Genomic DNA, 24,827 nt, shown 5'->3' on the forward strand with positions numbered 1-24,827 from the left:
AAAGCTGAAATTTTATAAAACATTGCTCTGGCCATAACTGGAGGAGTGTGTTCAATTTGAGATATGAAAAAGGATGTTGGAGGCATTTGAGAAGGTGTAGAAAATATTAACAAAAATAATTCATGGAATGAGATATTACTATTAAAGGGTAGATTAGAGCAGGATTTCCCAGCCTGGGGTCCAAGGACTCCTTGCTTAATGGTATTAGTCCATGGCATAAAAAAGGTTGGGAACTCCTGGATTAGAGAGACAGGGGCTATTTTCTTTAAAGAGAAGGCTGAGGGAAATTTCTTGGGAAGTATATGTAATGCTGAGGGGTGTGAATAGTTGGAGATGGTTTTTCCTGACAACAGTGGAGAAGCAGATCAGTGGAGGAGTTGACAATTGGAGATCGGTGTAAAATAAAAGAGAAGAACATTAGGAATAGCTTTTCACATATATGGCTGGGATCTGGGAGGCATGTCCTGCAGATGTGGTGGTGGCAGGTTCCATTGCAGCCTTCAAGAGATAATTAGATAAACGATGAGGGAAAATTGAGACAGCTGTAGGGAGAGGATGGAACAAGGAGCAGCTCTGGTAGGGAGCTGGAGTAAGTATGTTAGGTTGAATGACCACGTTTTGCCATAGCTACTTTATGTAGCTTTCCATGGCTGGCATAGAAACAGAGTGCTAAAGGACTAAATTTTAATGATGGTTTGCATCACGTTGCCCATGTTCAAAGCAAATTTATTATGGAAGTATATATATATCACCACAAGCTACTCTGAGATTCATTTTCTTGCAGTCATTCACAGTAGAACAAAGAAATACAATGGAATTAATGATGAACTACACATAAAGACTGTAAACAACCAATGTGCAAAAGAAGACAAACAACAAATGCAAAACAAAAACAAATATTAAGAATAATTAATAATTAAAATAATAATGCTGTGAATCTTGAGCTGTGGAGTCCTTGAAAGTGAGTCCATATGTTGTGGAATCACTTCAGTGTTGAGGTGAGGTGAATGAATGCCCAGGGAGTAACCTGTTTGATAACACAGCATTTTGGTCGCACTGATTTAAGTATGTCAAAGATCAGCTACGTTTTACAATTGGTAAGGTGCCAGATCAGTCTCTAAGACATACTGTAAGTAGTGTAAGTTACTCAGTCACATCATACCTCGCAGTTGTGTTAGTGCCGGCTCAGCTGTGGCACTCTCACCTCTACATTAGAGGGTTAAGAGTTTAATTTGCACTCCAGAGATTAAGCACAAAAGGTAAAGGTCTAAACTAATATTCCATTCAGGTATAGAGGAAGTGCAGCATTGTTGGAATTGTGTCCTTTGAATGGGATGTTAAACATAAATATTATGTGCCCTCTCAAGTGGATAACAGAACATCCTATATTGTTACTTCAAAGAGGACCAGGGAGGAGTTTTCTCTGCGGTGCTGGCAAATATTTGACCATCAGCTACAAACTGATCCGTCTGGTTACTTGCTGTCACGATATTGTTTGTGGGATTTTGCTGAGCATGGATTGGTTAACTGCTGTATTTCCTACTTCATGACAGCCATTACACCTCAACAGAGAGAGGATAATTGTCTGTAAAACATACCTGGATGATCTTGGACTTTTGCTCCACCCACAACAAGCAGGATTTCCCAGTGGCCAACCATTTTAATTCTGATCCCCATTCCCATTCTGACACATCGATCTATGGCCTCCTCTACTGCCATGATGAGGAGCAACACCTCATATTTCAACTGGATAGCTTCCAACCAATGGCATGAACATCAATTTCTCTAATTTCTTTCTCCTCCTTCTGTCTTTTTTCCATTCTCCATTCTGGTTCCCCTCCTATCTCTTCTCACCTCAATCTGGTGCCCCTCTTCCTTCCGTTTTTCCCATGGTTCACTCTCCTCTTCTCTCAGATGCCTTCTTCTTCAGCCCTTTGCCTTCTCCACCTACCACCTCCTCACTTCTCACTTCACCCTTCCCCCACTCACTGACCTTTCCCCTCACCTGGCTTCACCTATCACCTTTTAGCTTCTACACTTTCCCCTCCTCCCACCTTCATATTCTGGCTTCGTCCCCCTTCCTTTCCAGGCCTGATGAAAGGTCTTGGACCGAAACAATAGACAATAGGTGCAGGAGTAGGCCATTCGGCCCTTCGAGCCAGCACCGCCATTCACTGTGATCATGGCTGATCGTCCACAATCAGTATCCAGTTCCTGCCTTATCCTCATAACCTTTGATTCCGCTATCTTTAAGAGCTCTATCCATCTCTTTCTTGAAGGCATCCAGAGCCTTGGCCTCCACAGCCTTCTGGGGCAGAGCATCCCCTCTCAGCCTTCTGAATTCCAGAGTATACAAGCCCAGTCGCTCAATCTTTCGACATATGACAGTCCCGCCATCCCGGGAATTAACCTTGTGAACCTACGCTGCACTCCCTCATTAGCAAGAATGTCTTTCCTCAAATTTGGAGACCAAAACTGCACACAGTACTCCAGGTGTGATCTCACCAGGGCCCTGTACAGCTGCAGAAGGACCTCTTTGCTCTTTAAATGTCAACTCTTTATTCCTTTCTCTAGATGCTGCCTGATGTACTGAGTTCATCCAGCGTTTAGTGTGTGTTTCCCTGGATAATCTTGGATTCTGACGATGCATAACATTTCAAATCTCTTCTCCTTCCCGTGGTGTTAGATCCAGCTATTGTACAAATAGATGATGCTAAAATCAATGACGTAAAAGTACTTAGGTTTCCACCTACAATACTGTATAGATATATATAATATATATATATTTATAGCTAGGGTGCCTAAGACTTAGGCACTACTGTATTTGTCAATGTGGAGCAGGGTGTATGTTTGTAAATATGACGAGAGCAAAGGATGTTGGGAATGGCGAGGGTGGAGTGCCACAGGAGGGGTGTCGGTCAGGAGGCAAAGAAGGAGGGCCGGGGTGGAGGGTAGAGTAGGTGTACCCAGCTCTGAGACACGAACTCGGGTCATTTAATTCCAAACAATTGGTTTATTGATCATTGCAGAATGTCTCTCTGGTGCTTCCCTCTCCCTTCCCCTTTTTCCAGGTGTAATTCCCCTCTCCCTGTCCCCTTCCCACTCCCAGTTCACAATAGAGGCCCTTATCAGAATCAGATTTATTATCACTCACAGATGTCATGAACTTTTTTCTTTAGTAGCAGCAGTACAGTGTCATACATAAAGTTACTACGGTATTGTGCAATTGTCTTAGGCACCCCAGTTATATATATATAAGCCTAAGACTTTTGCACAGTACTGTATATCCCTGCCTAAATGTCCCCTAAATGTTGCCACCATATGTTTCATACATTAATAGAACATAAAACAGAAACACTAAATCATAGTACAGGCCCTTCAGCCCACAATGTTGTACTGACCTTATAGCCTACTCTAAGATCAATCTAACCCTTCTTCCCCCCCCCCCCCCCAATCTTCTATCGTCCTTGTGCCAGGAACAACAACTTCCCCTCTGCCGTCCGATTCCTAAATGGACATTGAAGCTTTGGACACTACCTCACTTTTTTTAATATACAGTATTTCAGTTTTTGCACATTTTTAAAAAATCTATTCAATATACGTAACTGACTTGTTTATTTATTATTATGTTTTTTTTCCTCTCTCTGCCAAATTACGTATTACATTAAGCTGCTGCTGCTAAGTTAGCAAATTTCACGTCACATGCCGGTGATAGTAAACCTGATTCTGATTCTAATGTATTTCCCTCAATCACCACCTCTGGCAGGGCATTCCAAATACCCACCACTCTCTCTGTGGGGGGGAAAAAAAAACTTACCTCTGACAATCCCCCTGTACTTTCCTCCAATTAACTTAAAATTAAGTTCCCTGGTATTCACCATTTCTGCCCTAGAAAAAAAAGTCTGTAGCTAGCCACTTGATCTATGCCTCTTAACATCTTGTATCTCTATCAAGTTACCTCTCTTCTTCCTTTGTTCCAAAGAGAAAAGCCCTAGCTTCCTCAACCTATCCTCATAAGATTTACACTCTTATCCAGGCAGCCAAGAATATTGATTGTGTAGACATGGTCTCAATATTAACTGTGCATGGAAACATTTGTCAGAGACATCTGAAGACACATCTGTACAATGCACCAACATTTCCCCCACCCTTTTTCTTGAAAGGTGGATGTGGGTTTCCTAAGGAGTTTCTAATTTTAGAATGTGAAAGGTTTTATGAGGTGGTGAATGTTGGGAAATGGTGTCAAAATCCCTTTTCACTCATGGTGGAAAAGCCTGTAAGACGTTAGTATCAGTATGATTGCCAGGAATTCTCTGAGTGCTATGAATATTTCAACAGTTTATTTCTGTTCTGAGTTTATTTGCAATTAATTAACAGAGAAATCTCTTCAACACAGTTAGAAATTCTGATTATGTCTCCAACTACTGATTGTCTTGCCAATTTCCTGCTGTCTGACTGGGGTTTATTCAAGTTACTGTAATCCTGAGTCCTTAATAGGGACAGATCCAATGAATTCAGTATGTTGATATGAAAATCTGACCTTGATGTGAAAGAATCCTTGAAAATGTAGAAATGCTGCTGACCTATACTAGAGAATTAGGGGTGAAATCAGTTTCCCATTACTGAAGTTTCATTCATAGTAATGCATATAAAATGTTGAAGGAAATCAGCAGGTCAGGCAGCATCTATGGAGAGGAATGAACAGTTAACATTTCAGGCCAACACCCTTTATCAGGACCTTTGGCCCAAAATGTTGACTGTTTATTCCTTTCCATTGCTGCTGCCTAGCCTGCTGAGTTCCTCCAGTGTTTTGTGTGTGTTCTTCTGGATTTCCAGCATCTGCAGAATATTGTGTTTAAGGTTTCTTCATGGGGCTAAGGGAGTGAGTGACTGGGCATTTGATGGGAACAGGTCTACAGCAAAACTCAGGCCCTAGTAAAGACTAGAGCAGCAACTTACATTTATATGGCACCCATAATATGGCAAAAAAAAAATCCTTGACATTTCATAGGTGGGGCGGTAGTGGTTAGTGCAACGCTTTACAGTACCACTGACCCAGGTTCAATTCCCACCGCTGCCTCTAAGGAGTTTGTACGTTCTCCCCGTGAGCACATGGGTTTCCTCCGGGTGCTCGGGTTTTCTCCCACACTCTGGTTAGTAGGTTAATTGGTCATTGTAAATTGTCCCAGGATTACGCTAGGGTTAAATCAGGGGGGGTTGCTGGGCAGCACGGCTTGAAGAACCGGAAGAGCCTATTCCATGCTGTATGTCAATTTTTAAAAAAAAAATTAAATTAAACAAAATATGACTTTGGGCATTCATTCTTCAGGTCATCAAATTGTGGCTGGAAGTGGTAGGTTTTGAAGAGGGTCTTCAAGCAGGATAAGAAATTGAAGACTTGGGGTGAGAATTGCAGAGCTCGGAGAGTAGGCAAGTGAAAGGAATGCTGTCATTGGTGATGGAAACCAGGGATATATCAAAGGTCAGAGGTGGTGATCCTGTTTGGACGTTGAAGGGATAGGCAAAGACTGAAACAGTCAGAATTCCCATGGCTGCTGTTGGTTCTTTGGTAACAACATATAATAGTACCAGAACCGGCCATTCAGCCCGTTATATCAGTACTGATCCATGTGCTAATCTAATCTCATCTGTCTGCCCATTGTCCATCTCTTTTCATTCCCTGCCTTTTCATGTGCCTGAGTAAATGCCTCTAAAGTGTTACTCTCATATCTGCCTTCACCATTTCCTCTAGCAGCTCATTCCAGGCACCTATCAGTCTGTGGTAAAAATACTTTTGCCTCATAAATCTCATTTAAACTTCCACTCCACCACCCCATCCCTGGCCCACCTTAAAGCCGGGCTTTCTAGCATTTGACATTTCCAACTTTGGAAATGGACTCTGACTATGCCTCTCATTATTTTTTACACTCAAAATTTTAAAATAAAGTATTATTTTAAAAATAAATAAAAAATTAAAAAAAGAAAAAGGGAAAAAATATACAATTCTATCAATCCCACCGCCCCCCCCCCCCACCATCTGCCTGCTCTGCTCCAAAGAAAACAACCCAAGTACGGCTAACCTCAAGAAGGAAATGTTTCTTCTTAATTGAACAGTGAGGGGCCGAGATGAGGTCAATATGCTGGTGTTTTTTAATGGCAGGTGAGGAATTTGTTATCGTAGGACATAAAATGCAGCTGAATAAGAATGCATAATAAGCAGCAGAGATGGAGGATTCTTGCCTTCTTGAAATGGTGATGGGCTGTCTGCAATCAAGCAGTCCCACCCCCTGCCCTTTCCCCTACAACTAATTCCAAAGACTGTTCCAGTTCCCCTTTTGAAAGAGACTTCGCAAAAGCCCTTTTTGAAAGCCTTGATTGAATCGGCCTCTAACACCCCAGCAGGCAATGATGACCAGATTCGAAACACACACTGCATAAAGGGCAATACACACAAAGTGCTGGAGGAACTCAGCAGGTCAGGAAACATCTATGGAGAGGATTGAACTCAGGCCGAGACCCTTCACCGGGACTGGAGGGGAAAGGGGAAGAAGCCGGAATGATTGGGGCGAGGGGAAGGAGTACAAACTGGCACATGATAGGTGAAACCAAGTGAAGGGGGAGATGAGTGGAATGAAGGGAGAAGCTGGGAGGTGCTAGGAGGAAGAGGTAAAGGGATGAAGGAGAAGGAATTTAGTGGGAGAGGAGAATGGACCATGGGAGAAAGGGAAGGAGGAAGAGCACCAGATGTGCAGGTGAGGAATATTTGTTCATGGAATGTAAATGTTTCTTCAAGAGAACCACAACCTTGCCGTTGGGTTTGGAGGCTTGCGTGCCTCATCGACCCAGAGAACTATGTTGGCTGGAATCAAGGCTTCATGCTTTGGCTCCAGGTAGGGTCACCCATGCCAAACTGGTCGAAGGGTAGAGGCCGGACTAAGAGTGATCCACCGGTCCTTCAGGGTCTGGGGGTTCAGCTCAGTACTAACATCCCTGACTGGTCAAAAAAAATTGTTACGGAAACCGCAATGAAGAATGCCCTTCTATATCTGTGTGCAGCGGTACCGGCAGAGAGTGATGGAGGACCTTCATCGCTATCTTAAACATCAGTGGTGTAACGGGCAGGAAGAAGAATATGAATGTTGTAATGTCTTCACATACAGCGCATAGTAAAGGACAGCTGTATAACATTAAAGAGGTAGGGGTTTATTTGTAAGACCGAGCACTTAACCTCTGTATAAGCTGAACCTCGGTGCTGCCACTGCTGCAGACTGAGTCAGTGTTGCATTGTGATAAGGTCGATTGTTTATTCCTCTCCATATTCCTGACCTGCTGAGCTCCTCCAGCATCTTGTGTGTGTTGCTCTGGATTTCCAGCATCTGCAGTGTCTCTAGTGTATATGCTGCGCAAAAGGCTTGTCTTTCTGTTCCCTGCAGCACTTTTTGCCAGTCAGCTTAAAATCCCACAGAAGAATCAGAACAGAAGGTTAGACCCCACATGGTAAGAGGAACTGTGGGATGAGTCATCTTCTCACAAACATTGTATGGTAAATATTTTGCACCATGCTGCATTTAATCTTCAACATATTATATGGTGTTTGCTGCTTATTCTGATTAAATAAATCAAACATAGTGTTCAATTTCTAAGTACAGAACTATTAACATCTATTCCCATTTCTCATATAGTAACAGTTTTCAGAATATGAAATGGATATTAGGGAGTAATTAAACGTGCCCTGTACATTCAGATAATCCATGTCTTAATTTGCATTTATATGGGGCTGGGAGAACCATTTCTTTCCCTGTAAATCTCATTTGCTTCCAAAAGATTAATTAGCCAGAACTGCTCAAGTAGCTGCTTCACTGTAAAATGGAGCTAATGGTCTGGATGGATTTATTTATTTATTCATTTATTTTAAAGATACAGCACGGCAACAGGTCCTTCCGGCCCAGTGAGCCTGTGCCCCCCCCCAGTTACACCCCCTAATTAACCTACTAACCCACACGTCTTTGGGATGTAGGAGGAAACTGGAGCACCCAGAGGAAACCCATGCATTCATGAGGAGAACGTACAAACTTCCTATAGAATTGTAAACCAGGTTGCTGGTGCTGTAATAGCATTACTCTGTTACTCTACTGTGGGGACAGTAGGGGCCGCAACAAAGTAAAATAACTTGAATTCATGTTATTCAGCAGGAGAGGTATTTACAGGGATCAGATCTCATTCCTGCGCCTATTCCCCATCCACCCTGAATCTGGAGTAAGGTGAATGTAATTGTGTGTATCTGCATTTTAAAACCTGTTTGTCCCTAATTATTCCCACCTCTGATTAGGGTTTATCAACTTGAAATGTTAATCCTGATTCTTCCTACAAGAATGTTATATTGGCTGCAGAATACCTGGCAATTTCACTTTTGATTCTCATTTGTAACATCAGCTATATGCTAATTTTGTCTATTTATGGTTTGTATTTTATTTTATAATAGATTTTGCTTTCATTTTGGATCTTCTTTTAAATGTTTGCACAATTGCGGACCCAAGAAAGAGACAATACACTTTCCATGTATTATTAAAGCCCAGTTTATTGTCTCACCTATTTGAGCTGATTGTTAACACGTCCCTGGGATGAGTAGAGAGCTAGAGGCTGGGTAGATGATTGAGTATGCCACAGTTACAGCAGGCGACAGAGAAAGTCTGAGACAAATGTGTCTGATTTTTATCTTAGATGAATGAGTTTCCTTGAGGCTGGAATGAAAACTCAGAACATTTTGATTTTATAGAGCAAGGGAACAGAACAATGCAGAAACCAAACATAGATTAAACTGGATGTTTGGAGAAAATGCATCAGCTAAACAAACATAAAATTGCATCTATTTGACTGTTCTGGCATCTTAAGTAACCAAGCAATGTTTATGATAAAACAAAAATATGACACCAGGCCACATAGTTGGAGGGAGAGATGGATGGAGAGAGATTAGGACAGATGATAACAGAGTTCAAGTTTATTGTCATTCAACCAAACACATGTATACAGCTAAACAGAACATTGCTCTGCTGGGGCCAAGGTACATACAGTCGCACACAGCGCATATAGTTACAATCCCGTACACACAGTTACAAAATAATATTAACACAAGTCCCAGAGTGGCTTGGCCTGAAGTTTGACAGGTTGACATAAAACACAAGTACATGTTTATGTAAGACAGCATAATTGAGTAAGGAGAGAGAGTTAATGAGATGAAGTGTTAAAGAGGGAGTTTCACAGCAGAGGAAGGTTGAAGTATAATTGCTAAGGTTAATTACTCTCCTATCCACCTGTGGTAGAGTGATTAACCTGAGAAACCTCAGGTTGAATGAAAGAGCAAAGAGATCCAGAGGGATCGGAGGTAGGAGGCTATCAGTCAAGGGACTTGGATATGGGATGATTTTAAGACTGAAATGTTATCAAAATCTGGAGCAGCATTGGCATAAATGGGTTAACAAGACTTGGAACTAAGTTGTGGGCAGCAAGTTTTGGTTGAGGACATATTTATGTGAAAGCATGTTGTCAGGAGACTGGTGATATTTCTAAGCCTGCAGACACAGCTACTGGAAAAAAATATCTGACTACCAGTTAATTATAATGTGGCACAGTTAATGAATGCTGTTAAAGTATCCTCAGGGAAACTTAGAAAATTTATATTTTTGAGACTTTTGACGTGAGAGATAGTCGTTTGAAGAATGAGCTTCAAACTTGCCTTACTGAGGGTTATGCTTCCACTAGTCATTTTGCTTCAGGCCTTTACACATTGAGATTGTTACAGCCATTTAACTTTTGCTGAAGTCCTTTCCACGGTGCAGTACAATTGCCATCTTTGGTTGGACTTACTGCTGGAGGTATCATCAAATACCCTTCTGCCTCCAGCCACCCAGCCTCACAATCCTCAGTGCACTGCGACCCTCTACAATTGAAAACTCTCCATTATTTGATTGGATGATTTGGATAGAGCAACAGGCTGTGATTTTTTTTCTTCAAACTGTGCCAATGGCACTAAGTTGGGTGGAATTGCAAGGAGTTTGCAGAGGGGTTACAGTGCAATTGGCCAAATGGGCAAAGGGCAAGGCAGATTCAGTCTAATATGGATAAATGTGAAGTTTTTCATTTCAGTAGGAAAAGCAGCGAGGATGCATATTATTTAGATCAGGGACTCTCCAACCTTTTCATGCCATGGACCAATACCATTAACAAGGGATCCATAGACTCCAGGTTGGGCACCCCTGATTTAAATGGTGTCGGAATGGTAAGCGGTTATGTACAAAGAAGCATTGTTGACCTTGTGCACCAGTGACACGTGCTATTAAGAAGACATAAGGCATATAGACCTTCATACAAAGTAAGTTTAGCCCTGGTGGATACAACCCAGCCCATCACAGGCAAAGCCTTGAGCATATTTACATGGAGTGCTGCCACAAGAAAGCAGCATCCATCATCAAGGACCCCCACCATCCAGGCCATGCTCTCTTCTTGTCTTGCTACTGCTATTAGAAAAAGGTCTAGGCGCCTGATGTCCCACATCACCAGATTCAGGAGCAGTTATTAGCCTTCAACCTTCAGGCTTCTGAACTGGTGTAGATAACTACACTCACCACAACTCTGAACTGATTCTACAACCTACCGACTCACTTTCAAGGACTCTACAACTCATGTTCTCACTATTTTTAATTTTTTTTATTTATAAAATTTGTCTTTTTTTTGCACAAGGTTGTTTGTCAGTCTTTGTTCATGTATAGTTTTTCATAAATTCTATTATATTCCTTTATTTCCTGTGAATTTCCTGCAAGAAAATGAATCTCTAGTATATGGTAACATAGATATATTTGATAATAAATTACTATGACTTTGACTTCTGACTTTGGATTAATAACGTCTTGCTACAATTAGACAATGGTCTGTTTCCGGGAATGTCTGCGAAGAGCAAAATAACTGTGTATGTTCTCTGATAACAATTGGAACCATTTGAACCATTTGAGGTCTTGGTAAAACCATGCTTGGACCTTCGTGTGCAGTTTTAGCTTCCTTTCTGAAGAATGAATATGCTTGCCAAAGGAGGAGGGCAGTAAAGGTTCACAGATTGATGACAGAACCCATGTTTAAGGAGAGATTAGGTTTGTATTCACTGGAATTGAAGAGAATGTGCATAAATCTAACTGAAGCTTACGAACTTTTGTCAGGGCAGGAGATTAAAGACTGTGATGAGGAGAAGCTTCTCCACTTAGAGCAGGGGTTCCCAACATTTTTTATGCCATGGACCCCTACCATTAACTGAGGGGTCTCTGGACCCCAGGTTGGGAACCCCTGTTTAGAGGGTGGTGAACCTGTAAAATGATACAGTGGGCTGCAGAGGCCAAGGCACTGAATATATTTAAGGAGATGGATAGGTTTCTAGACACAAAAGGCATTGGGGGCACAGGGAGAGAGTGGGAATATGATTCGGGATAAGTTGCCAGAAAATGATCAGCAATATCTGAAGGATCCCATCGATGCTGCTTATAGACTGTTTGTACCACTCCCTTCTGAGAAGAGGCTACGCCACATGCACAACAAGACCACTAGACTCAAAAACAGTTACTTCCCCCGGCCGTCCGGCTGATCAACGCCTCCACCACTACATTCACATCATCCACTCCTCTCCACAGCCCCTCCGCACCCTTCATTCCACCCCCCCCATGCACTGCTGCTTACATAGTGTTTTATAGGATTGCTTTTATATTTATATCTTTTTGTGTTTTTATGCTTCTTGTGTTTTTTTGTGTTGCATTGGATTTGGAATAACAATCATTTCATTCTTTTGTACACTTGCACACTGAAAAATGACAATAAATAACTTTAAATCTCAAATCACGAATTTTCAGCCATAATTTTATTCACTAGCCTACCATTTTCAATATAGTCCACGTTTTGTCACTGAGTCAACATTCTGGAACTCACTACTTATAGCACGGAAGTACCTTCACCACAGATGGACCACACTGGATTCAGAAAGCAGGTCACCAACTTCTTTTCAAGGCCAGTTAAGAACATGCAATGAAAAGCTGGCCTTTCCAGTAAGCCCTATCCCAAAATAAATGAAGAATGCATGAAGTGGTTATAAAGTGCACTCTAAAGAAAATAACTTGCTAGGCTAAGGGGAAAGAGTGGAGGAATGACGTTGAATATGTTGCTATTCAAAGAGCTAGAATGAATTCAATGTGTTGTTTGTTCTGCTTCTGTGCTCTGAAGTTTGTGTTCTGTCTATCTCAGGGGTTCCCAATCTGGGGTCCTTGCTTAATGGTACTGGTCCATGGCATAAAAAAGTTGGGAACCCCTGATCTATCTGATAGCTTTTATGTGACCCATGCTTAATATTTTCACAACTAAGACCATTTTTAAAAAAAAATGCTATTTTAATACATGATGTTACTCCATAGTTGTTCCCAGCCATGTTCTTGGGATTTGTAGAGATGGTGTGATGGATGTCCAGCACTGACCATAAGGCTTCCAACCACCATGCACAGTGAAGCTAATACCTCAAGCTTTGTTTCAAACATAGCTCTACTGCACTAATGGTTTTTAAACCTTTGGTGAGACCCATACATCAAGCAACCCATGGGGTTCTATTTTTAACTTTGACTTGTCAATCTTCTGACCTCCCATTGTGAGGAGATGAATAAGTGTTTGGTTCAACTGCGGTGCCCTGGGCTTATGAAAACAAATTCAAATTCAATTCTCTGTTCATTTTATGTTCAGTGATGATCAAATTTATACTTTAAAGTATAATTTGCGCACAAAACTGACCCTAGATCAGAGCTCAATTAGCATGTTCTCAGGCAGAAAGTCAGAAGAGTGCTTCATGTGCAAAATGGGTGAAACTTCAATGTTCTGCAAAGGGCAGAGCTTAGACACTAATGAAGGCTTTACAGGATGTATACTTGCACATGCTAAGAATAAGAACTTGGAGTAGGAAATGGTCATTCACCACTTCCTGAGTGTTGAGTGACGCAACACTCAGAATGCTGGAGAAACTCAGCGAGTCAGGCAGGATCTATGGAGGAAAACATTACTGTTTAAGACTCTTCATTAGGATTGGGATTGGAAACATCGAATGCCAATTTCTCTCCATAGATGCTGCCTGACCCAATGGGTTCCTCTAGAGGTTCATGTGTTGCTCCAGATTCCAGTATCTGTGTCTCCATTCAGTGAGGTTTCAACTGATTCCTTGCCTTTTCAATGCTTTTTATCCCATTTCCTTCTGCTCTCAATATTAATCTGGCTCCTTTGGGCAGCATTGTAAGGTAGCAGTTAGGGTAATGCTATTACAGTGCCAGAGACCCCGGTTCTGTCTGTAAAGAGTTTGTACATTCTCTCTCCCTCCCTCTATGTGGGTTTCCTTTGGGTGCTGTGGTTTCTTTCCATGTTCCAAAGATGTATGGGTTATTAGATATATTGGTCACATGGATCTAATTTGGTGGTGTGAGCTTATTGGTCCAGAAGGATCTGTTACCGTGCTGTATCTCTAAATAAAATAAAATTAAATTATAATATATTTAATCTAAGTCTTAAAGTGTGCAGGATTCCAAAACTTCATAGACCCTGAGTGAAGAAATTTCTGTTCATCCTCATCCTAAATAGCAAACTCGTTATCCTTAAACTGTCTCAGGGATGATAGTTTGAAGAGTCATTTCTTTTCTACTTGCTGGCCTTGAGAAGCACAAAAGAAGAGGCTGAGGTTTGATTAGAAGCTTGGAATTCGTGCCGAAGTGTCGGAGAAGTGGTGTGAATGAGAGAAATTGAATAATGCACCATATCCTTGCAACCAATTTGCAGAACTTTTATTGGTGTTGTACTGGCTGCCAACAGCAACAATGTACTTCCACAAGAATGCAGAAGAATATCACTTAGCAACTGAACCTAACAACTAAATTCTCACAAAATGTTTCCTTGAAAGGAATTGTAAAGGTTTATCCTTTGATAGTGAGTTTTTTAACAATATTTTTAAGCAAATGAATTTATTTATTTCATTAAAACTATGCAGCAGTACTGCTTAGAACAGTGGTGTCCCTAAAGTATGGCAGGTATGGCACATGCCCTGGGCACCACTTGAAGGGGGGCGCCACTGAGCAGTTTCTATTAAAGTCAGACAAGCCATCCTCGGGTAGTGAAAAAAGAATTTTCTTCAGATGTATGATCTGTCTTTGATTATCATGGGTGAGAAGCACTAGGATGGCCTTTCAGAGCATTGTGTAAGAAGACCATGAAACATTTCTTCATGAAGAAGGAAAGTGGAGCTGAAGAATGGAAGAGATGAAAGTTGGAGGTGGAGCAAGCCGAGAAGTTGAGCAAGTTCTTCATGCCCTTCTTTGAAAAGCCCAGGACAGGTAGTTTGCCATGTTCCATGGAGTCGCCTGCACCTGCTACAAGTTTGTTAGAATCCGAAGGTGGATCAAGTACAAATGCATCACAAACCAAGGAGGAAGTCAAGTCAGATAAATCCGAGTATGACGAGATTAAGAGTGAGGCTGCCACGGAGAACGTGGACATGACAGGAGGGGAAGGCGATGGTGGTGGTGTGATGTTGAGTTTATTGACGAGATTTTACCTGACGAGATTGAATCTGACGACACTGAACCTAGTGAACTGGATGGCGTCAAAGAGCCTCGAACTGTCATACCAGAAGTGATCGAACAGCATTTCATTGGACTTCTGAAGTTCCACAAGGATACTGGAAAAGCAATTCTGCCTGACGCGTTGAGAATAGAAATAATAAAGCTGGGTTCTAAATATTTCCAAAACAGTGAGGGGCCTTTCCTACCAACAACTAATTGCTCAATGAACAAAACTTGGTTGAAGGGGAAATTGGGAAATGGCCATGGTGAGGAAATGACTTGCTCATGGTTGGTCTATTTCCCTTCTAAAAAGTCTGCATTTTGTATCTGTTGTCTTCTCTATTCCCGGTCAGACCATCAATCCTCATTGGAGCAGGAAAGTGGATTCAACCAGTGGAAAGCACCTGAAAGGAATAGTGTTCATGAAAATGCCAAGAATCATTGGGACTGCTTCACACAGTGGAAAGAAATGGAAAGGAATTTAGCTGGAAATAGAGGAGTTATTGACGCGGTATTTCAGTCACAGATTGAAAAAGAAAAACAGAAGTGGTGTGATATCTTGATGAGAATCCTTCACTGCATAAAATTCTTTGCGACTCAGAACCTGGCTTTTTGAGGACACAGGGAGTCACTTCAGCTAGACGATGACTCCAATGTGGGAAATTTCCTTGGCTTACTGAAACTAATGGCCATCTTTGACCCTGCCATAAAAGAACACCTCACTCATTTGGAAAGTCATCCTGGATCCATGTCTTATCTTTCACCGGGTATCCAGAATGAATTCATCCACATGATGGCATCCACCGTTCACCAGAGTTTACTGAGAAGCATTCATAAAGCCAAGTACTGTACTATGGTCTTGCGTTCGACTTGATCAGGCACACCGTGAGCAGATGTCAGAAGTAGTGAGATATGTGGAAGTTGATTTTGAGAAGAAAACAGTCTGTGTTAGAGAGTCTTTCCTTGGTTTTATCCAGATAAGCCAAGTAGGATGCTGAGAGCTTGGTTGAAGACATCTTGAAACAGCTAGAGAAGGATGAAATAGAGCTACAAGATTGTTGGTCATAGTGCTATGACAACACTGTTGTGATGGCTGGACCACAGAAGTGATGTTCACAAAGAATAAGTGAGAAAAATAATCTGGCAGTGTTTGTGAATTGTGACAATCACTCACCCAACTTGGTGGGTGTACATGCAGCCAAGCAGGATACAATGATGGTCATGTTTTTTGGAACCATCGAAGCCCTCTACGTGTTTTTCTCTTGTTCAACATAGCACAGGGAAAAACTCGAAAACACCGTGCCTGTGGTTGTTAAGTCGGAGTCCAAAACCAGGTGGAGTGCAAGGACAGAAGCAGTGAAGTCTGTCAACAAGTACCTTGAGAAGATACTTCAAGTTCTCCAGGACATGATAGACAATGAAAGCGAGACCAGTGAAACAAGAAGTGACGCAAGGCAGCTGTACAACCACATGTTGAGTTATGATTTTCTGATGTTGCTAGGATTTTGGAACAAAGTACTCATTCACATTGACTGTATTCAAAAGAGGCTACAAGATCCTAGCATGAACTTCCACGATGCTGCCCTGGATTTGAAAGCCCTCCGAGATCATTTTTATGATGAAAGAGATGTGTTAGTCAGTGAGGCACTCGAAGAAGGAGTCGGTCTCTGTCAAGAATGGAATATTGAAGTTGAGAGACGAAAGAAACGACCGGCTGATGAGAACTCGAGAGACGCTGGGTTAACAGCTAAGGAGGAAATGGAAAGAGTCATGAAGGGAACACTGGACTGCCTTCACAGAGAAATGGACGAAAGGTTCGCTCATTTGCACAACACTGACGGCAAGTTTGGGTTCCTTCTCGATGTCAAGGGACTGTGTTACGGCGCAGACAGTAACAACCTAAAGAAGAAGTGCGAAAATTTGGGCAAATTGTACAGCTCTGATGTTGATGGACAGCAGCTATATGAAGAAATTTTAGATTGCAGAATGTTGCTATCAAGGAGGGTCAACATGAAAATATCAAGACCTGAAGAGCTTTTTGAAGTTATTGTTCAGTATGGAGATAAGAGCATCTTCCCCAATCTTCGCATTGCTATTCTGATAATAATAACCATCGCAGTTTCCATCGCCAACTGTGAGAGATCATTCAGCAAGTTAAAACTAATACTTTCGTATTTAAGAGCCTCCTTGGGTCAAGGCAGACTCTGTGATCCTGAGTGTAGAAAGAGAAGAAGCTGTAAACCTGACTTTGATCACATCATAGACCAATTTGCATCAGTGAAAGCAAGGAAGGTGCAGTTATAATTTTCATGTGTAGCCCTAATTTGTTAATTAAAAGATTAACGAGCTTGACTTGTATTTTTGAGCTGATATTATGGTAAAGTTATCTAAAAGATGGGTGTCAGATGTTTGGACACAATTTCAGTGCTTACCATAGGCACTATTTTCCATAGAAACGCCCCTGGCTTAGACCCAGAGTCACAGAGCACAGAAAGCCAGCTCCAGGGCTGATTGGGTTGTGTAGGGAAAGTAGATCCCTCTTGAGCATGAAATCAAGATTGGAGGTTTATATGAGGTTGGTGGGCTTCCATTCCCTCACAGCACCAGAGACCTAGACTCAATCCTGACCTCAGATTTTGTCAGTATAAAGTTTGCAGATTCTCCTCAAGGTTTGCTCTGTGCACTCTGATTTCCTTCCACATCCCAAAGACATGCACGTTGGTAGGTTACTATGCCACTGTGCTGACATTGGAGAGGATTCAGAGGAGGTTCACAAAAATGATTCGGGGAATGAGCGGCTTTTTGTACAAGGAGCGACTGATGGCTCTGGGCCTTTACTTGCTGGAATTTTGAAGAATGGGGGGGGGATCTCATTGAAACCTATTGGATATTGAAAGGCCTAGATAGAGTGGATGTGAAGAGGATGTTTCCTATGGTGGGGCAGTCTAGGACTAGAGGGCACAGTCACAAAATAGAGGATGTCACTTTAGAACGGCGATGAAGAGGAACTTCTTTAGCCGGAGGGTGGTGAAGCTGTGGAATTTATTGCCACAGGTGACTGCGGAGGCCGAGTCATTGGGTATATTTAAGACGGAGGTTGATAGATTCTTGATTAGAATGGGCACAAAAGGTTATAGGGAGAAGGCAGGAGAATAAGGTTGAGAGGGAAATGGATCGGCCATGATAAAATAGCGGAGCAGACTCGATGGGCCGAATGGCCTAATTCTGCTCCTATGGATGTTGCCTAGATTGGGGAGCATGCCTTATGAGAATAGGTTGAGTGAACTCGGCCTCTTCTCCTTGGAGCGACGGAGGATGAGAGGTGACCTGACAGAGGTGTATAAGATGATGAGAGGCATTGATTGCATGGATATTCAGAGGCTTTTTCCCAGGGCTGAAATGGTTACCACAAGAGGACACAGGTTTAAGGTGCTGGGGAGTAGGTACAGAGGAGATGTCAGGGGTAATTTTTTACGCAGAGAGTGGTGAGTGCATGGAATGGGCTGCTGGCAACGGTGGTGGAGGCAGATACAATAGGGTTTTTTAAGAGACTTTTGGATAGGTACATGGAGCTTAGAAAAATAGAGGGCTATAGGTAAGCTTAGTAATTTCTAAGGTAGGGGCACGTTCGGCTCAACTTTGTGGGCTGAAGGACCTGTATTGTGCTGTAGGTTTTCAATGTCTTACCGCCACTGTAAATTGCCCCTGGTGTATAGATGAGCGGTACAATTTGGGGGGAATTGATGAGAATATAAAAGATGGGATTAATACAGGATTAGTGCAAATGGGTGACTGATGATCTGTGTGGACAGTGCACCTAAGTGTCTGTTTCTGTGCATTAAGTCTCCACCTCTCGTCAGCAGATACAGATTTCAGCTACGTGGGCAGGGCTCGATGATGGGATGATACCTTAGGAAAACAACTGTGAGTTCAGGAGCTGAGTCTGGGAGAAAGGTACACATTATGACTTAAAATAAAGTGGAAGGAACACCAGTTTTTAAATTAAATTTGAAGTGATAATGCAGTAGAGTCCATGAATCTCTTTTTAGAAGCATACCTTGTCGTGATCTATGCAACGATTGAGCAGGCTGGGCCTATACCCATTGGAGGTCAAAAGAATGACCTTTGAGGCCCTCCTTTGGTCGAGGACAACCATGGACGTTGCATCCTAGCTGTCTACATGATGTGCAAACCAAGGCAGTATGATATGGAGAGCAAGCTGTTTCCCATGCAACAGGCTCCCCCTCTCCTCACAGCTGATGAATCCAAAGGAATGGCAGAGACTGTTGCAGTTTGGCACCAGCAGCATCTCAGGAGTTGCCAGTCAGATTTGAACTCAGTGTAGGACTGCCTTAAGGACTCCAGCTCTGGATTTTTCCTTGTGGTTTACTCCCAAAGCCTTCCCCATGAGTTAGTATAGCCTCAAGGCAGTGGAGGTTTGAGATCAGAGTTTCTTTCTTCTGGATGAGCTGCCCATCACGTCTGACGAGAGCCACAGTTTCAGAATAAAGTGTTGCATGGTAAAGGTGAAGATAAGGAATTTCTTCCCTCAAGGAGTTGTGAGTTGTTGAAATTCTGTTGAATTGTGAGGTGTAGAGGCTGTGTCAGACAGATGTTCGGCTTCATAATGGAGTCAATGCCAGAGGGAGACAAACAGGGAAGTGGAGGTGATTACAACAGGTGATTGTGGCCAAGGTCAGAACAGCCATGGAGATACAAGAGAATGCAGATGTTGGAATCTGTAACTCTGTAGGTGAAACAGCATCTGTGAGGGGATAGGAATTGTTGAAGTTTCAGGGCAAAACCCTGCCTCAGGACAAAGATTAGAGAGAGGAGAAGACCAGCATGAGGAGGAGAGTGGGAGTGGAGATAGAGGCCAGTGATAATCTTATCAAATGCCAACGCAGACTTGAGGGCAGTAAGGCCTAATCTTACTCCTTTTTATGGAACAAAAAAACATTTCTACCCTCAAGGATTCGGGGATAGAAATTTACAGGGTAAGTCTATTGTGGGCTGTTGTCATTCCTAGTTGACATGTCCTTATTTTGCCTTTTTTGAATGCAAGTACTTACCTACTCCCCCTCAAGAATCATCCATGCATTAATGTTCTGACAGAATAAGAAGTGTTGGAAGCCATTTACAGGCCACTTAATGTTAATGGAGTATACAAGCCATCCAAACCATCTACATTTCCTCCTGAAGCAACACACACAAAATACTGGAGGAACTCAGCAAGTCAGGCAGTAAGGGAATGAACCTTCAATGTTTTGGGCCAAGATCCTTAATCAGGACCAGAATGGAAAGGGAGTAGAAGCCTTAGTAAGAAAGTGGTAGGAAGAGGAGGAGTACAAACTGACAGGTGATAGATGAGACCAGGTGAGGAGGAAGGGGGATGATGTCCGAGGCTGGAAGGGTAAAGGGCTGAAAAAGAGGGTATCTGATGGAAGCGGACAGTGGACCATGGGAAGGAAGTGGGAAACCAGAGGGAAGTGATGAACAGGTCATGGGGGCAAGGGAAAGGAACAGAAAGAATGAGAGGGCCACTAGAATGAGGGAAAACTAATGGGAGTTGGAGCAAGGTGGAAAGGGGAGCGGTTACTGGAAATTAGTGAAATCGATGTTCAAGCCATCAGGTTGAAGACTATCCAGACAGAATATGAGATGTTGCTCCTGCAGCATTTCCTTCTATTCCTTTCTCTCTGACATGTTAATCCATTTTCACCCTTTTCTCTTAGCTACACATTGTGGTAACAAGTTCCACCTTCTGACCATTGTCTCAGTGAAGAAATTTCTCCTGTTTTCTCCCATACACTGGTCATGAGTAACAAGGTTTTGCCTTTAAAGCTCTTTACTGATTTTTTTAAATTAATATATATGAAAATAAATCACCCTGGCATGTTTTAGTCTTCCTCTGTGACTCAACATTAGACAGGGAAGCATTGCTACCCCCACCATCTTTTCAGGTTGTGATTTGATTTCTAGGTATAATTAATTGGGATAAAGCTTTAATTTGTGTCATTACTGAATTGTTTATTTTGACCATTTATCAATGTTCACTACATAGATTGGGGCACCTCCATTGTTGCTAAAATTCCAAGCAGTTTCATAGAATTGGTCCCAGCTGAAAATTGTGTCCAATGCCAGATGGGGAAAGGTTGTTTATTTAAGGCAGAGATTGATAGATATCTGAGTAGCCAGGGCATCAAAGGTTATGGTGAGAAGGCGGGGGAGTGGGACTAATTGGGAGAATGGAATCTGCTCATAATAAAATGGTGGAGCAGACTCGATGGGCCGAATGGCTGACTTCTGCTCCTTTGTCTTATGGTCTTATAGGAAAGGATGAGCAAGCACTTGTTCAGAGAGAGGGGGCAGAGGATAGAGGGATAGATTAGGGAGTTAGAGAAGTGTAGAGAGGGTATTTTAGAATTGAGAGCTTTGGCTGCTGCAGACATGGCTACCAATAGAGGGGCAATTAAATTTGTGGATGGAGTAATCAAACGTAATCTTAGTAAATGAGAAGACAAGACTGCAACATGGGTGTTTTGTGCAAACTAGATACAAGATTCAAGATTGTTTATTGTCATTCTTCAGTACATGAATGTAAAGGAGAACAAAATGATCGGTATTCCAGATCCAGTGGGCATAAAATACACAATAAGCATAAAGAAAACAATAAAAAGCAAAAAAAAAACACAACAAATATAAATATAAAAGCTATCCTATAAAACACAATGTACAAGTAACTGTTTGAGTGTAGCTGTATATGCATGAGAATATCTGGCCTCACTCAAACAACAGTTGAAGTATTGCCGAAAACATAACACCAGTCAGCAAATCCATAGGAGGTCATCTCACAGAAGGGTCAGATTAAATATTTGCAGCCAGCATTTTGTCCTTGTTTTTTAGTATTTGTCAACAGTGTTTCTCACCTCTGCATAATTACCTTGCTGGCAAAGGTAAATCAATTGAATCGGAAACAATCCATCTGCATTCCAGCCAAACAGAGCATTCAGATTGATTTTTGACTCTTGCTTTCTGGATTATTTCATTGGACTATGCAGAATTGGAACATGATACTGGAGTACAATATACAGATTACTTATGAGTGTAATGCTATTAGTTGCTAGGGGAGGTTTTTGCTTTACAGGAGGGATTACTTGCATATAGCTGGCTGGAAGTGAATGGGGCTTGGGCAGTGTATGGTGCCAGCAAGTGTAGCCAGTTAGGCATTCCAATGCTCAACAGCTTGCAACCCTGGACACCAGCTGATTCATACAGGGGAACCTTGTCCAATCAAGAGAAAATTGTTTTTTTTTCCTGGTTGTTGCTTTTAGTCGAGAACTTGTGAATGATTAATTTTCATTTGTCTTTTTTCTTTGCAGGATTGATAAGGCTACCGTGGCTGCCTTGAGACAGAGGTGAGTTACCTGCTGTGTTTGTAACCCTGCTCCATCTTTTTAAGTCAGCATTCTACAGAATTGTCATCAATCCTTTGTTATATTTGATAGAACGTTGAATAATCATGCACTTCTTGACTGGGCTTATTGAAGTAGCATTGATCTGATTCTTTTCCTGCATGTGTTTGAAATGCTGACACTTATTTTTTTATTTTTGACTCTGTGCACTATTGATATTCTGAGATCTGCGGGAAGTTATTGCAGATTTTACTTACCTGATCCCATTTTGTAACGCCGCACTGGAATTTAGCAGTTAGCCATAAGTATTATCAAATTAGATATTATGCTCTCCTGAATTTCCATGAAGATTTTTCTGACCTCTTAGCATGTCTCTGGGCGAACATAAACTGAAAGGGCCAGGAATAAAAATTGCACAGATGGATGAAAGTATATGAATGGTTAAAAACACGTTTGCGCCACTTCCCCCAGAGTCTCCTGCGAAAGTTAAAGATAAAGGTCAGGAGAACCTCAACTGAGCCTTTTCACATTTTCTAATTAGTGTTCTGTCTGTGCAGAAGCACATGATTCTCTCCTTGTGCCTTTGTTTAAATATTAGCCAGCATAACCTGAATTGGATATTGTGATGGAACAGCTCAGAATCTGGGCAGAATTATATGAAATAGGAAAAATAACCTGAAGTCCTCCCCAGGTTATGAACATACTGTTATAACGTGAACAAAGTCACCAGAGACATGAAGCTAGTGGATACAGAAGTGTTTTATTCAACAGAATGAGACACTCTTGGAGGAAGAGTGTCGATATTACATGATATTTTTATATGCTAAAGATCGAAGGTAACAGCAGGACAGTTCTATAGTTACAAAGTATCTGTATTGCTTTCTTTGAACACATCTCCATCTTCACACTCACACTCCAGACACCCAAAATGAATGTTAATCAGCATTGTCTGATCCAGTGCACAGCTCCAGGAAGACTACTATTCAGGGTTGCATTTTAAATTCAATCTACAATCCTCATTCAAATCTGAAGAAAGGCTGCAGCTGAACTGAATATTTGTTATATAACCTAACTCCAGAATACACCCTAACACACACAAATGAGTGGCTGGAAGTCGGGCAGGAAGGATTTGTAAACCGTTGTGGGGTTTTGGGCATCCTCTGCCATGAGAGAACTTGGTTCGCAGCCACACTTTTGACTTGTGAACTGTTCTGGCTTTTAGGCATTGAGCTGTGCGCCGAACCACTCGGTAATGCTCGAGTCTTTGATACTAAAGCTCAAAGTGCTGAATGGATTTATGCCTGAGTTCAGGAAGAGCTCACTGGCGGCGTGTGAAATAGTGATACCTTGCCCAGTAGTAAACATACTGCAGCTCCTCATCACCCACTGGGCAGCAGCAGAGTTGTTGAAACATTGCGGACGTGTCCAGAAGACCCAGAGAGAAGTGAAGACGCCTGTCACAGTTCATTACGTTTCTAAGCTGCCTATAAGACATTAAATAACAGCTGTATTTTTATAATTAAGTAATCTTAATTTAGTGTTAGTTCATCACTGCAGTCCTTGTAAAAGGGAATTTGTATTGGGCTTACATCTATTATAGATTGAATTACCTGATTTCCATCTCTGTCCATACTACAAAGCTCCTCCTGCTGAGTGAGTTCAGCTATGAGACTGGGTAGCACTGCATTAAGTTGACAAGTGCATTACATTGTGTGTTTTGAGCAAAAAAAAAGAAAAGCTTTGCAGTAGATGGAGGGTGAAATACTTCTACTTGTGGAAAGACTAAAATGAGAGTCCATAAGTATATTTCCATTGGATTCATTAAGAATTCCCGGAGTGATGCTACAATATTCTAGGGATAGGAGATGAGGTCAAGAAAGTTGAGGTAGAAGATCAGCCATGGTAGAAGAAAGTGGAGGAATCAAATGGCTGACACTCATTTCTTTTGCTCAGGGTTTTGGATTAGAATGTGGAACTGGGTACAACTACATAGCCCAGATGTGTTTAAAGGTACATTTGTGAGAGTGAGCAATGTTAAATGAATTATCTTGTTGCTTGTATGGCTAATATGGCCCTGGACAGCAATGATAGTTTTACATTTTGATGTTTACGCTAGAAGGCAGTGTGCATCGCAACCTCTGCATATTTGTGGATCATATATGGAGTCATTAATAAATAATAAGTGCTAGAAACACTCAGCAGGTCAAGCAGCATCTGTGGAAAGAGAAACACAGAGTCTCTGTGCCAAGTACCAGAATGCCTCTGTTTCCCTTTATGTCCTGCAGAGTGCTCTTGATGACTACTGACAAACAATTAAAGCTTTTATGTGTTTCATTTGCGCAGTAAGAATCCTCATCTGTCCTGCAGTTATGGATGTGTTTTGGAGATTTCTGTAGCCAATTGCCAAGTCATGAGAAATGTGGTTACTACTATGAGCAAATAATGGTCCTCAATCTCCTGGCCTTCACAGCAACTGCTAATATGATTGAGTTGGATGGTGTACAGTGTGAGGATGCTTAAGAGGAACATAAACACAGCCCCAGACCAATTGGGCGGAAAATTACTTTGCTGGAGGTTCTGTTGAATCCCATGTTTAAAAAAAAAAAAAAAAAAAAAAAAAAAAAAAAATCTGAATCAAAGGTCTGTCTCCAGTGATAGTACACTGGGGGTTTCAAGGCTGCAGGGGATAGCTCAGTAAACTTAATGAGATCATGAGGGAAATTTTACCTCAGTGCTGATTCCTGTACAAACTGCAAAATTAATGGTTCCCTTAAAGATTCAAAAATCTACATAT

The 24,827-nt window shown here is 41.8% G+C and overlaps 1 protein-coding gene across 5 annotated transcripts in view; it reads left to right on the forward strand.

Annotated features, from left to right (window-relative positions):
* Nucleotides 1-24,827, forward strand: part of LOC134337121 (rap1 GTPase-activating protein 2-like) — a 502,203-nt gene that overhangs the window by 180,675 nt on the left and 296,701 nt on the right. For 4 of the 5 annotated variants that reach the window (XM_063031978.1, XM_063031979.1, XM_063031980.1 and 1 more), the window contains one exon: nucleotides 22,001-22,036. The exons of the other annotated variant lie outside the window; for it this stretch is intronic. In XM_063031978.1, the coding sequence (XP_062888048.1) occupies nucleotides 22,001-22,036 (36 nt within the window). The remainder of the gene's footprint in view (nucleotides 1-22,000; nucleotides 22,037-24,827) is intronic. 5 annotated transcript variants of the gene reach the window in all.

Source organism: Mobula hypostoma, chromosome 23 (genome assembly GCF_963921235.1).
Source record: "Mobula hypostoma chromosome 23, sMobHyp1.1, whole genome shotgun sequence".
Lineage (NCBI taxonomy): Eukaryota > Metazoa > Chordata > Chondrichthyes > Myliobatiformes > Myliobatidae > Mobula > Mobula hypostoma.